At 39.4% G+C, this 15237-nt stretch overlaps 1 protein-coding gene across 1 annotated transcript in view; it reads left to right on the top strand.

The window, feature by feature from the left end:
* The window catches only part of DNAJC1 (DnaJ heat shock protein family (Hsp40) member C1), a 100135-nt gene that overhangs the window by 55840 nt on the left and 29058 nt on the right, over positions 1-15237 (top strand). The window contains exon 8 of the mRNA XM_027450654.3: positions 12073-12239. Coding sequence (XP_027306455.1) covers positions 12073-12239 — 167 coding nt within the window. The remainder of the gene's footprint in view (positions 1-12072; positions 12240-15237) is intronic.

Raw genomic sequence — 15237 nt, 5'->3', positions numbered from 1 at the left:
TGCAGACTTTGGAGATGGATTCATGCTATTGTTGAAATAAATGTCTTTAAAGTCTTTATACTCTTATAAAAGACCAGAGAAGGCAATTAGCATTTCATGTAATAAAGTATTCAGAATAATTATAGGTGACTTCCTTTTCTTCTCTCAGCTATTTCCTTTTGACAATGATTAAACCTACCCTCTTCTGAAGACAATTTTAAAAGATTTTTGTTTGTGTGCGTGCTTGCTTTATTTACTGTACTTAAGTGCATGCTTTTAAGTTCCTTTATTCTGACAAGTGCATTGAGTGCCCTATAATAATTTCCTAGCTTTGAGTATGCATAAGCCTTTAGGCACTTAAAATACAGCTGCATTATTTATATTTACAAAATAGCTTAATTTTGTAAAATCAGCAACATGATGAAGCTTGAGCAATAATTCCTAACTTATCCGTAACTAAATCTATTTTGAGAAAATGGCTAATATTCAGCACCTCAGTGAGCACCATGGACCCAGGCCAAATCTAGCAGACCAGTGCATGTAATGCTTGTTAGGGAGACCTGCCATCACGCAGGAAATACCTACCACAAAATGGGCCCTCGCAATAGGTCTTGACTCCAGTTATTAAAAATGTGTTAAGTTGTCAGACTGCAATGTTTTGATTGTTTGGCATAGATGAAGTCTTTGAACTACTACGTACTTTGTATATATTGTTTTAAAAAGACTAGTTTCTGAAAACAGAAGTGCAAGTGAAAGTAGGAGGTCATTAAAACCATCGTGTATGTGGTCCTGCGTTTCACTGAATTGCTGAGTTTCACTTTCGGTCAACACCTTTTGGTGTTTTCCTCTGTGCAGATCTGCCAGGTGTCACGTGAGATTTGCTGGTTTCATCTCCGCTTCTGTGGGCCCCTGCCAGTAGCAGTGCCCACATTGAGAGGTGCAGGTTTGGTGCCCTTTCCCCCCCAGGTCTCTCATGACTTGTGACAGTAGCATCACTGCCTGCTGTCACACCAGAATGAGAGCTGGCACCTGACCCCACTGCCTGTCAGGTGAACCAGTGGCACACACATGGAGCAAGAGGAGGGACTGGTAGTCACCACCTGTACTCAGTGGAGTTTGAAATTTAGCATAGCATTAATTTGGTCAACCAGCACAGTGCTTTTGCAGGGCAACAGAACAAGCCATTATTTCTCATTTTTTAAAAGAAATGGGACTTCCAGAGGAACAAGAAGATGTATCTGTAGACAAAAAAAAATATATCTTTTTTTCTCTGAAACTGGCATGCAAAGCATCTGCTAAATGTGCTTATTTCATTATATTGCTCTGTATTGTACACTTCAGAATAGCATGGCGAGGTTGTAAATCACCAAATGAGCGTTTGGTGATCACTTGTTCCCATTCTTAATTTTAGAGACAATCCGTAGAGTGTGAGTTCGTAATAACAGATCCATCTATCTAATTGAGTAAATGCATCTCATGCAGATTAGCAATAGCTGTTTTACAGTGATTGTTTTTTCATGACCTAATTGCTAGTTTACCCCCACGTCTGTCTGCTTTTCCTGCTGAAATTGTGCAGTCTTCTGTAGGCGCCTTGAACTAAAACCAGAGAAGGATATCAGAGGAGGAAAATATAATTTGCAAAGTAGGAGAGAGAGAGAGGACAGCTCTGAGATGTCATTGAAGTGCTATATTTGGTAAAGAGTGGGGAAAAAGTAATTTCTTGGTAAATCAAAAGTGTGCATAATAGTGACTTATTTTTTGGCACTTTTGCACTGTTTACATTATCACTTCTCAGTCAATTCAAAACACTTGTTACTACCTAAGGAAAATAGAGCAACTGTAGAAGTTCACCTTGGAAAATACAGCAACTTACAATACAGGCTGTATTTGTAGGAAATGTATTTTGTGTGCAATTAGAGATAACCGTGAGTTTCATCTACAAAAATAGAAATGGTTTGCCTTACAGTTTTGGTGTCCTTTTCACATTCAGGTACCAGAACACAAAATTCCTTTTTTAAATGAAAGCACTTAATACAAATTATTAAGCAATTATAGCAATTAATACAACTTGCTGTTAACTTTTCCTTTTCCAGTACTGTCACACTTGCATATAATCCCTGCATCAGGCAATGATTCTGTAACAATAGTCCTGTTCTCTGTAGTCATGGGATGTAAAATAGAATATATATTAACAGATCTGGATAGTCATTAAGCTGTGGAGATGTAAGCATACATTGTCAGGACAGTAGACTCAGCCAGTGTTTAAACTTAAATTGCAACGTTTCAGTAGTTATCAAAACTGGTTCCAGCAGTTGTACTGGCTCCTCATGGAATACAGAGTGCTTCTTTCAACTGCATCAGTTTTGAGGGAAAACCCATCTATTTTATTTTTTTATGCTTAACTGCTTAACTTTGGTAGTTCTCTTACTCTCTGTTCTTGTTTACGCCTGTTTTCCCTGCTCTCCAATAGGAGGGCTTAAACTTGGATTTTAATACAACTTTTTAAATAAAAAGCTGCTGCTAGATATTGTAGGTGAACTTCTCATTTACCAGACATATTTGCAAACCCTTTAAATCCAGAATTCTTGCCCAGATGTATGTAATAATCCACGGCAAGAAATGAGCTTCTTTCTAGTTATAAGCCACATTGAGTAGTATGTTTTTTTGTTTGTTTGTTTTTGTATTTTATTCACTCTTATAATTCAAGCTTGAACTAAAATAAAAAGTTACATGCCCTGTAGGTGTGTGACCAGCCTTCTTTCTGTGTTATGGTTTTAGAGTGATATTGATAATGGTATTTATCTCTCTGTATAAGGCTTTATAGTAAGATATGACTGTCTTACTGCCATGAAAATTCCCGAGTGGTACTGAAACCTTGATTTCATTAAAGTTTGGGTGGTTCTCCCTTTCAAGACATTTTAGAATATAGCAAGTTGTTTGGGTAGCTTTTTACGTTGTTTCATAAAACTTAGGGGTTAAAGACATCACTAGATCATTTAGTCTTAATGTGTTTATTTCAGGCCCTTACAGGTACAAATCAGTGAAAAATACCGATTATCATTATCTTGCAGTTGTCTGGAGATAACCAGGTATCAGTGATATGTTTTAGCTTTTGCCATGTTGTTATGCAAGATACAACATTGATCAGAAGACTTTGAGAAGGCTTCCATTCATCATGGCTAGTTTACATAATTTTACTGTTACATAGGTATATCTTAATTGCAGTATGGATTTCTCTAGCTATAGTTTTCAGGTTTTCATCAGCAGCAATTGTCTCTGCTTGAAAAAATAACTTGTATATATCTGCAGGTTTTCTTTATGTAAAGCATTTCTTTAGCCCTTAATTTCTGTGGCTTTTCTGTCCTGTGACTGGGGTGTTGCGATAGATGGTTACAGGCTCTTCAGGAAGGACAGGCAGGGTAGGCGAGGTGGTGGGGTGGCAATGTATGTGAAGCAGGGGCTGGACTGTGTGGAACTCCAGGTCGGCGATGGCAAAGTTGAGAGCCTCTGGGTAAGGATCAAGGGACGAACGAATAAAGGGGATGTCGTTGTGGGAGTCTATTACAGACCGCCTGGCCAGGACGATAGCGCCGATAAATTATTCTTTACAGAACTAAGAGAGGCCTCGAGATTAACTCCCCTTGTCCTTATGGGGGACTTCAACTTGCCAGACGTTAACTGGGAGTGCCACACGGCTGACACGAGCAAGTCCAGGAGGTTCATGAAGCACCTAGATGATAACTTCTTGGTGCAGGTGCTAACGGAGCCAACTAGGAAAGGTGCCCTCCTAGACCTGTTGCTAGAAAACAGAGAGGGTCTGGTGGGAGATGTGGTGATTGGTGGCCGCCTCGGTCATAGTGACCATGAAGTGGTTGAGTTCAAAATTTACGGTGACAGAAGGAAAAGTGCCACCAAAACCTCATCCCTAGATATGGGGAAGGTGGACTTCAGGCTGCTCAGGGAACTAGTCAGCAAGGTCCCCTGGGAAGCTGCTCTTGAAGGCCTTGATGTCCAACAGTGCTGGTCACTCTTTAAGCGATGCCTCCTAGAAGCACAAGATCAGGCAATTCCTAAATACCGCAAGTCAGGCAGGCGCGGCAGGAGGCCGGCGTGGCTGACCAGGAACATTCTTATGGAGATTAGGCGGAAACAGAGAGTGTTTCGCTACTGGAAGGAGGGCCGGGTGTCATGGAAAGAATACAGGGATGCTGTTCGTGTCTGTAGGAAGAAAATTCGTGTGGCTAAAGCACACCTAGAGTTGAAGCTGGCTGTGTCTGTGAGAGAAAATAAAAAGGGTTTTTTTAGATATGTGAATGGAAAAAGGAGAACTAAAGAATACATAGGGCCGCTCCTTGATAAGGAAGGTCTTCTCACAGACGATGACATAGGCAAAGCAGAGACGCTTAACGCCTTCTTTGCCTCTGTCTTCAATGCCGATGATGGGCTTCGGGACCCAGGGTGCCCTGAGCTGGAGGACCGGGACGGTGGGGATGACAAACTCCCAACCGACCCTGAACGTGTGCGGGATTTGCTACTCCACCTGGATCCCTACAAGTCCATGGGTCCGGATGGGATTCATCCCCGGGTGCTGAAGGAGCTGGCGGACGTCATCGCGGGACCTCTCTCAATTATTTTTCAACGATCCTGGGAGTCTGGAGAGGTCCCGGTAGACTGGAAGCTGGCAAATGTTGTGCCGATTTTCAAGAAGGGTCAGAAAGAAGACCCTAGCAATTACAGGCCTGTCAGTCTCACGTCAGTGCCTGGTAAAATCATGGAGAAGATGGTTCTCGAACTTACTGAGGCGCACCTGGGGGACAAAGCAGTCATTGGTCCCAGCCAGCATGGGTTTGTGAAGGGTAGGTCCTGCCTAACTAACCTGATTTCCTTTTATGATAAGATCACCCGTATGGTGGACCAAGGGAAACCAGCTGATGTGATTTTTTTGGACTTCAGCAAGGCTTTTGACACGGTTTCCCATAGGATCCTACTGGACAAAATGTCCACCATACAGCTAAATAAAAACATCATACGATGGGTGAGCAATTGGCTAACGGGCAGGGCCCAAAGGGTTATGGTGAATGGCGCTGCGTCAGGCTGGCGGGCGGTCACCAGTGGGGTCCCTCAAGGCTCCATTTTAGGGCCGGTACTTTTCAATATTTTTATAAACGATCTGGATGTAGGAATAGAAGGTATTTTGAGCAAGTTTGCCGATGACACCAAACTTGGAGGAGTTGTGGACTCGAATGAGGGTGGAAAGGCCTTGCAGAGGGATCTGGATAGGTTGGAGAGCTGGGCGATCACCAACCGCATGAAGTTCAATAAGAGCAAGTGCCGGGTCCTGCACCTGGGACGGGGAAACCCTGGCTGCACGTACAGACTGGGCGATGAGACGCTGGAGAGCAGCCTAGAAGAGAGGGATCTGGGGGTCGTGGTAGACAGCAAGTTCAATATGAGCCAGCAGTGTGCCCTGGCAGCCAGGAGGGCCAACCGTGTCCTGGGGTGCATCAAGCACGGCATCGCTAGTAGGTCGAGGGAGGTGATTGTCCCGCTCTACTCTGCGCTGGTGCGGCCTCACCTCGAGTACTGTGTGCAGTTCTGGGCACCACAGTATAAAAAGGACATGAAACTGTTGGAGAGTGTCCAGAGGAGGGCTACGAAGATGGTGAAAGGCCTGGAGGGGAAGACGTATGAGGAACGGCTGAGGGCACTGGGCCTGTTCAGCCTGGAGAAGAGGAGGCTGAGGGGAGACCTCATCGCAGTCTACAACTTCCTCGTAAGGGGGTGTCGAGAGGCAGGAGACCTTTTCTCCATTAACACCAGCGACAGGACCTGCGGGAACGGGGTTAAGCTGAGGCAGGGGAAGTTTAGGCTGGACATCAGGAGGAAGTTCTTCACAGAGAGAGTGGTTGCACACTGGAACAGGCTCCCCAGGGAAGTGGTCATTGCACCGAGCCTGACTGAATTTAAGAAGAGATTGGACTGTGCGCTTAGTCACATGGTCTGAACTTTTGGGTAGACCTGTGCGGTGTCAAGAGTTGGACTTGATGATCCTTAAGGGTCCCTTCCAACTCAGGATATTCTATGATTCTACTGAGTTGTTTTCTAGTGTAGCTGTAGGTATTGGACACTGGCTTTGTGTATAGCATTCTAACATTTGCCATCTGATTATAAAATCATATTTCTGCTGTTATCAGTGCTGTGTTTACAGAGTCACAGATTGCATTATTTCCCCAGCTCTGATAGCACATTTCAGATCACTTGAAATAACTGTGAGCTTTTACATCAAAGCTTCTTTGCACACAGTCCCTCTTAAGTGCAGATACGGCCTAAGGTCCTAAGCAGTGTGATCCAAAATACTTTTGGTTTGAATAATCCCAGACTGCCAGTCAGTCCACGTCCCTACATCTTGCAGTGTGTTCCTATTCATTTTAAATGGTTTTGCCCAAATTTATGTAATCCAAAAATATGCTGAAGATGACTTTTCATTTATTTCCAAATAATTGACAAGTATCTTGGATAATTGTGTTTAGTTTTAATCCCTGCCAAAATGCAGTGTTCACATGCCTGCTCAGCAATGATTTGCTGACAGACAGGTTCAGAGAAAATTAATTCATATAATGCATGCTTTTTTGGTTAGCGTGGGTGTGAATGTTCTGATCACTTAATTGTTACCTCTGAAGCCTAATTATGGCAAACTAAGTATCATCTGTTTCACTGATTGTTTTGGCAGGCCTGCTGAAGGAATTCTGAACTTGTGGCTCATGTGCTTTTTCCAGTTGGATCAGCTAGTCTCTATGATACCTCTCCCTGCAAAACTTCCTTCAGATTTTACAGAACATAAATATACAGCAAACAGACAGTGTTACGAGATTCATTTGAAAGAGACATGTCTCCTTTTATGTTTGCTGCAAGGCAGATTAATTCTCAAATATTTAGATGTCTACTTCTAACCCTTTCGTATTGAGGTATTGCGTGAGGTATTTAGAGGGAACAGAAAGCTGGGGGGAAGGAAGGATAGATATTTACAGAAAAGATGAAAGACATCAAGTCTTTTAGCTTGTGGGCCTTTTTTTGTAGTTGAGGATGCATTAATTACTAAGTTTTTAATCAGTTTGCTCAAAAATAAACTAAGTTCTAGGTCTTCATGTGGCACATGTATATCCGGCTGTTACTGGTGATGCATTCATGTGATCCCATTGATTTTATTACGAATACTGATATGTGTATTTTTTTAACAAGTAAATGTTTGCTCCATAATTGCTTTAGTTTTAAATTAGTATGGTCCATTTTTTCAATAGACTGCAAAAACTTGAGGACAGCATTTTTTCCAGACTTTTGGATCTATTGTATTATATCTGACTGTGTTGCTGTACATGCTAGTGAATTTTTCTGACATGTTTTAAGCAAATTTTAATGCTGTAACTGCTTTGCTTGTCTTTAATAGTTACATAGGTAAGAGAACAGTATTGAAAGAAAGAGAGATCTCAGTGCAGTATTTCAGTGACTTGCCAGAAAGATGCTTGCTGTCTACCTGTGATTGTGGTCATATTTTTTGCTTATCAACATACAACATAGCAATCAGTGTCCCCTTTCTGTGACTTTCAAGACATCGTTGTCTTTTTTTGACTATTTCTTCCGTGAGTTCTTACTGATGCTGAAATATAAAGCTTTTAAGTCTTGCTGAGACAGAGAACTCCAGCTTAACATGTCATACTTCGTTGTAGAGGCTGAGCACTTCTGTGGATTGCTTTTTTTTTTTTTCTTTTTCCTTCTTTCCTATATGAAGTAGTCTTTTTTTCTGTGGAACTGTTAAATGCTCTTTGAATTCTTTAGGGTTATATCAGCTGGCAGGTAAAATCAGGATATAGTTTTCTGAAAACTTTGAAATATGTATCCCTGTTTTGTTTTGTTTTTATGAAAAAAGCACTGTTGTTTTATTACATGGCACTCTTGATCCAAAATGCTGGCTGATCCCTGATCTTCTGAAAATGGCAGCTGGTGGATCTTAAAGCAAATAGCCCTTAGCCCCAGTTAACTCTTCCACTGATGAGGTAAAATCAACGTGATAACAAGGTAAAAGGACTAGCAAGGAAGTCCAAAGTATCCGATTATGTGCAAGTCATTCATCAAACTTCCATATGTGAATCATTATAAATTAGCAAAGCATATAGCCAGTACTGGAGGCCTTTAGAAGCATTAAGTACTATACGGGTAAGAGAGTTAGCTAATTGCTGTGGTTTAGGTCTGGGGATCCCAGCGTCGAGTATCTTATATGCTGTTTAAACATAGGGAGCATTTTTTTTATTATTTTTATTTTTTTACCCTAAGATGTTAAATACACAGGCAGATTTAGTCTTCTGGTGAAGAACTTTATAGTTCTAAAGGTGGAAAGTACAGAAAATTAGTATCCTTGCAGTATGAATTCAGCAAATGATAGATCAAAATTTCTCCTGCTACAAAGACTACAAGTACAGAAAAGCCAACTCATGGAAATTCATGGAAAATGGTGATCATTTTACAAAGTAGTAGTAGGTATCAAAAGATTAGCGTGGTGCTTATGCTATTAGATTATCCATTTACTTTCTGTTGTTGTCTGTTTCTTTTTTATTCTACCTAATAAACTAGAAGAGTTAGTACACTGTAATCTGGGAATTAAAATACATAATGTTCTCAGAAAATAGTAGTGAGAGTAGGAATTACCCTGTTGAGCCTGACGTCTGGCCCTGGTTTCACCAAGGCTGTTTCTCTCCACATCATAGTTGTATGAGCACCAGTAACTCTGGTCTTAATTAAGGCCCACTGGATGTTGGTGCCCGTGTGGGACATAGTGCTCTAATTAGGTCTCCAGTGGATAGTGGGCAGGCTGTCACAAAACTGGGAGGAATCTTTCAAATCCTTCTTTGTATGTTTTTCCTACCTTTCAGTTAGGTTTATAGGTCAATATAATTAATATTAAGGGAAGACCTGCGTTTTCAAACTTCAAATCACGGCTGCAATTGTTGCTACTGTCAGCACCATCAAACACATCCTTGGCTTAGGTTGTGGTGGTGGCAGCAGCACCAGCTTCCTGGTTGTCTGCCAGACCTCAGCAGTTGTAGGATTCAGTTCTATAGGCATCATTTGCTGTATAGAAAACCTGATCCTTACTCTCTTCAGAGGAAAGCAGCAAGTAAGGTCAGAAGCGTCTTTTGGCCTGCCAGTTGAAGTGCTGATAATGAAAAGATAACGTAGAAACCGATAGGTTTTCATCCAAGGTGTCTGCTGTGGACTTCTGATGTTCAGCTAAATGAAATTTCAGTGATCTGGTTTGCTTCCTCCGTCTTCACCTGAATGAACAGTGCTCCGCTGCCCTAAGTGGGAGCTTTAGAAACATTACACGTCATTGCTTCTGAACAGCATTCTTCGTAACTCACACCAACCAAGTTTTTACTGGCAGTACCTGAAGGCCGTTAGCGTTTCACCAAAACTCTTAATGTGCCATTATTTTAAAATAGTAAATATTCCCCTATCTGAAATCCTTTATGATGTTGCCATTCAAACTGTGTGCTTTCCTGTTCTGAAATGTGGCTTTTGAAATTCTGAGGTGAAGCTGTTTTCAGTGAGTTACAGAGAGCCCTGTGTCAAAGGTGCTGCGACTTCAGTTTTATTTATTTTTAAAAAAAATTCATTGTGTCTGGCAGCCATTGTGGTATGTAGGGGGTAGGCCAAAACTCTTTCATCTTTTAGTATCTGCATGGGAGATAGTGGAGACAGGTTTCTTAATTCTAGTTGAGTGCTTGTTTGAGAATGTACAGCCATCTTTAGGCAGGATTTCTCTTTCCTTTAGTAGTTAACAATCAGAAGGATGTCTTATCTGTATTAGGTCTTCCTTGCTTATCTGCCTGAAGAAAGCCTTGATACCGTCTTCGATACTAGATTTTAAATTGGGGTGCAGTGCCTTCTGGAAATACTGTTGCAGAATTACTTCTGGAAATATAAAAGAGCCTAGACTCTAAATTTTTAGAAGTTAAAGCTATAACTACCCAGGCTTTATCTATTTGTGTCCTTTGAGAGGGAAAATCAGCAAACAGTAACTGATGAGGTACAAAATACAGGAAAACCAACTGTCTGAGTATGTGTTCACTGTTCAGTAATCCCAAATGACCACTCGCTGTATACTTGATTATTTTGCAGGATTGAAATACAGTGGTAAAAATTGTCACTTCAGGCAACTTTCTAGAACATTTTTGTCAGTTGATGTGTTTGTAGTAAATAGTTAGCGAAGTTGTTGTTACTTGTCCCTGTAAATCTTAGTGCTGACTCCAGAAGTTATTACATGTGGCTGCTTTGGAGAAAAATGAGATAACAGTTGATGTCTATGGCTTGGTTGTGAAAATTGCCTTTTGCAAGAGACAAAAAGAATTTTGCACAGGTGTTGTCTTTAATGAAAATTTCTCTCATCTGGACAATGACAGGAATGCTGATTAACATTTTGGGGCTTTTTTAGTTCTGTTTTTTTTTATCTTTTTTTTTTTTTCTGATTGTACGTAATTTAATTATATTTACTATGAATACCTAAAGAAAGATGCCAAAACAATCTAGGGATGAGTTCTTTACTTAATATTTATTGAGAGTAATTTGACAACAGTTACAGGCAAAGTTAGAGATTTTCACAGAAGTTCTCAGAACAAAATAAATTTAAAAGGTCATGACTTTTCTAATCTGTTTCTTATGACCTCTGAAAGGTGCCATGAAACTATCCTCACTCCAGTTGTTTTTTTCTTAAGTGTTCAATTCCTAGGAGCTTGCCAGGTATATGGGATATAATCATCAGGCTGTCCTTGTACCTATAATGTTAGGAAAAGGAATTCTGCATTACACTCTGTAGGGAGCAGTTTCCCTGTCCTCTTTAGGAATTTGTAAAAGAAGATTTTCATGAGAGAAAAAAAAAAAAAGCAGATAAAAGCTGATCTCATAGCTCAGTGTTGCTGTCTCTCCTCTTCCATTCCTACCACCTTTAACTGACTTAGATATTTTCTTTTTCTTGAGTGTAAAGGGGTAATTTTCTACTAGATTAGTGAATGGAATATGTTTATGAAGTGGTTGAATAACTGTCAAAGCAGAAAGAGAAGAGAGGAGCACACAGGCACACAGTAGGGAGTGGAAAGGTGAAAGCAGTGTACAACCTTCCTCTTTTGGCTGCAGCCAGCCATTAGAACAGCTCTTTCAGTTTGTTGATTGCATCTTTAGGAACATCCAGGTATTGTGAGTACAGCATATTTAAACAAACAAACAAAAAAAAAAGGTATACCTGAGGCTTCTGAATGCTTTCTGGGTCTTTATGCTTCTCTTTTCCAATCCTCTTTATGTCTTTCCTAAAGTTACGGCAGTCTTCAGTCAGTCGTAAAGCTTTCTTTTGAGATCCACTTGTACGGTGGATCTGTGTTCAGTTACTGGGTTTTAGGTTGTTGTTGTTCCTCCTTCGCTATTGTCCCTAAATTTGCCAATCCCTTTTAATATCATTTGAAGGACAGTGAGAGCAGAAAACAGTGGTCACTTTGGGAAATGAGGTGCAGTATTTAAAAAGTCCCGTAAGTTTAAGTGATAGAACAGAGCTATCTGTACTTAGAGGAATCCAATAACAGCAAAGCTATCTGTTGGTTCAGAAGCTTTTACTCAACACATCTAACCATAAAGCAGTACAGAATTATCTAAAACTCACCTTTCTGCCATTGCTGTTTCTTTTTGTTTTTCTTTGAAGCCAGCAGGACTTTGGAAATCTTGTAACAGCTGCCTATGCTTTCGCCTCTACTAATTTTAATTGTCAGATGACAAAAGCTAACTGTGTTTTTTGAGGTGCTCCTCGTTTGGCACTTTAAGTCATAGTTGCAGGTAGAAGAGGGGCTAAGTATATACATTGCTATTTACTTTTCATACAAATAAAATGGTTATGCAAATTACTAAGCTGTCTTTTTAACAAAGAAATTTAAGCCTCTTCCAAAATGAAAATTGAATATAGCATTAGAAGTTGGGGAGCTAAGCCTGCTTCTGACATATACTTCTCTGCAGTATTTTTAGCATTGGTTTTCTTTTTTCTTTTTTGTTTTTGTGCAGAGGAGAAGAAGCCTAAAGTCAAGAAACCAAAATCTGAATTCCCTGTATACACAGTTCAGGAATCGAATGCATACATACCATCATATGACCATGGAGCTTCTATTGAAGAGATTGAGGAACAGATGGATGACTGGTTGGGAAACAGGAACAGAGCACACAAAAAGAAGGCAAGTTCAAAATCTTTAATGTAGTTATCTATTTTAAATATTGATTCATTTTCTTGCCTCTTAAGAGGCATGGTGTATGTATACCACTACAATATTTGTATACCACTGAAGTCTAGAGAAGTTTCAATTTTCAAGCAGAGACATAATGGAAAAGATTATATCGATGTTCAATGTAATTTGTGTAATGATACTGGAAATGTTGTTATAATGGGATGTAGTTAATTAAAACATATGAAAGCTCTCTATGATTTCTAATATAAATACTATTCTTGGTCACTAGGAATTATTGGAACATAGTGCCGTCAAGTTACATGAGGTTTGGTTCTTTCTCTTAATTGCAGTTAATAACATTTTGCTTGTCAGAATAGCTTCTCTACTGGGAAAAAAAAAAAAAAGAAAGAAAAAAAAAGAAAAAAAAAAAGAAAAGGAAAGAATAAGCCTTCATAATATCCAGGTGTAGTACCTTTTGATTATGGAACTGCTTATGTACTTCGTACATTTGAAGTGTCCTAACTGTACGTGAAGAAGTCCTAACAATATGACATACGCCTATTGTTAAGATTCCTGCTACTTAGAGGTCAGGGTTCTTAGTAGCAGTTAGTGTAATTAAGTTCTGGTAAAGTTTATAAAAAAACAGTGGCTTGAAAATGTATAGTTTTCATCTTAGAACTGAGTTATAGAGATGACAGAAGAAATGTTGTAAATTGGACTCCTTACTTGAAAATCTGCCTTGCCTGGCAGACTGAGATGAGAAGGATTGTGTTCCGGGTGAAGTTAGGGCAACACGTTGACATTAGTGTCAAAATAGTGAAAAAAGTTCCTTCTGTCATTTGTTTGTTTATTCTGTGCTGCAGATTTTCTCACTCCATTAGTTGATTGAAAGCCTGTAGAGAATACTCCCTCTCCTTTTTCATACAGACCTAAAATTTTTACAAAAATAATTTGCATCTTGTATGTCAGATTTATTCATCTGCCAGTACTGGATTCCTAAGCTTCATGACTTCCCAGTTGCCAAGTTTCTCTTGCTGTATGTTTTTATGCCTACTGATTCTCTCTTTCTCTATTATTTAGTACATCTGCATTATGTTTACTTTTATATTTCTGTAACAGATCTCTTCTGCAAATATGCTCAGCTTTTCGCTTCTGTGTAAGGAATTGAAACTCTGAATTCTTCCTTACACACTGGAGCATATTTTCACCCCCTTTCTCTAAGTAGGAACTCCAATCCTTAGTTCTGTGGATGCCTGGGAGTTAAGAGCACATGTTCACAGTCATTGATTGCTTTGTGTACCTTAACACAAGAAGTCCTTGTGGATTCCTGCTAGTTTAATTTCTGTGAACCAGCTTTTTCTACCAATCTGTGTTGGCAAATTATTAAAGAAGAAATACGTATGATGTGTGTTTGTTTACTATAGTTTGAATTGGTTGTATGTTTGTTGGACTGTATGGATCCCCAAATTCAGCTACCCCTCTGATGGAAGCTGCGTCTTTCTTTGACTTTCCATGAAAGTCTTCCTTCAGATTTCCATTGAATGAGACTAGGCCTATTCCATCTATGCTTTTGTACCTGCTACATAACGTTATGTAGAAGCTGTGTCCTCGGAGACACTGCTAAGGGAACAAAAGCTGTATGTACATCCTTTCAGAAATAAGAATCACAGAAATGAAAACATCTTGAAGAACTGTTCTTAAAAGATAAGTAATTTGTATTTCTATGCTTATATTTGGAGGTTCAATATTTCTGAATCTCATCTCATTGATCCATAAGCTAATTTTTTGAATTCTATTCTATTTTGCTACACATGGGGTTAACATTTTAGGGACTGACAGGCAGTTTGCAGGTATACTGTCTGGGTAAGGTGTTTGACCTGAACAATCTGTGATGAGGTATGCTTCTTCCCCATGACATCTAGTATGTAGCTGCAATGTAAAATAAACATTTAATACAGTAGTAAAGAGCAACAGATTCATAAACTGTGCAAAGAAATTGAGAATATATGTTACTGGCTGTAGTAGCTTCTAAGAGACATTTGTATGTCTATATACGGATGTTTGTGTCATATGATTTGTAATAAGCTCACTGGGAAAATGCTTGTACCACAAGTGAATTGTTTCTGACTGTCATTCAACTCATTTTCCATTTTGGAAAGTTGTATTTTCCTCCACAGCACATCATTGATGTAAACCTGGATGGCATCTGTCTCCCTCTTCTGCTTCTTGCATGGACATACAATAAAGTGATGTGTAACATTTCATTTCTGTTTGTCTGAGGGAAAAGTTACTCTTTCACAAATCATTTTGCCATCAGACTTTTTCTTGCGATTGTCATGCTTCACTCATTTGAAAGGTTGTTAAGTTGTGAGTTTTTTTCCTCCTTCTTACAATAGCTTAGGGATGTGCACTACATGCAGTAAGCCAGACTTGAGAGGGGTTATCCATGTGAAAAGATCCAAGTGGCTCAATAAAACAGTATGTTACTACATCATCCATCTAGAACTAAGGTATTGGAGTTGCTCTCTCCGATGTCGGTATCCCAAGTCTAGATGATGCAATTTGATGATACAGAAGAGCAAATATAGTTCTTTGTTTTAAGAAGGAAAAACCTGTCAAACTACCAAGTAACCTGTCAGTTAAGAAAGGAATAGTAGTAATGCAAATATACATGAAAAATAATATAAAATAGATTGGGGAGTACCAACGTGTGTTTCAGATTGTTCTACTAATTTTTATTGGTAGTTCAGAAACCTTTTTTTTTCCTATATGTTGTCTGTATATGGTGTGGAAGCTATTAAAGCTATTAATTAATTACTGTTTCCACAGGGTTTAAACACTGAAGTAGATAAGGAACAGACTATAGAGATGAAAACTTGCTTCTTAGGCAAGTTAAAATGGTCTACAAAATAATGGAAAAATATATACAACTCATAAAGGTACATAGCTCACTGAAAACACGCTCCTAGTGCAATAACGTTATTCTCCTCTCTTACTTAGGGACCTA

This window comes from Anas platyrhynchos, chromosome 2 (genome assembly GCF_047663525.1).
Source record: "Anas platyrhynchos isolate ZD024472 breed Pekin duck chromosome 2, IASCAAS_PekinDuck_T2T, whole genome shotgun sequence".
Lineage (NCBI taxonomy): Eukaryota > Metazoa > Chordata > Aves > Anseriformes > Anatidae > Anas > Anas platyrhynchos.
This window is presented reverse-complemented; position numbering and strand designations above follow the sequence as displayed.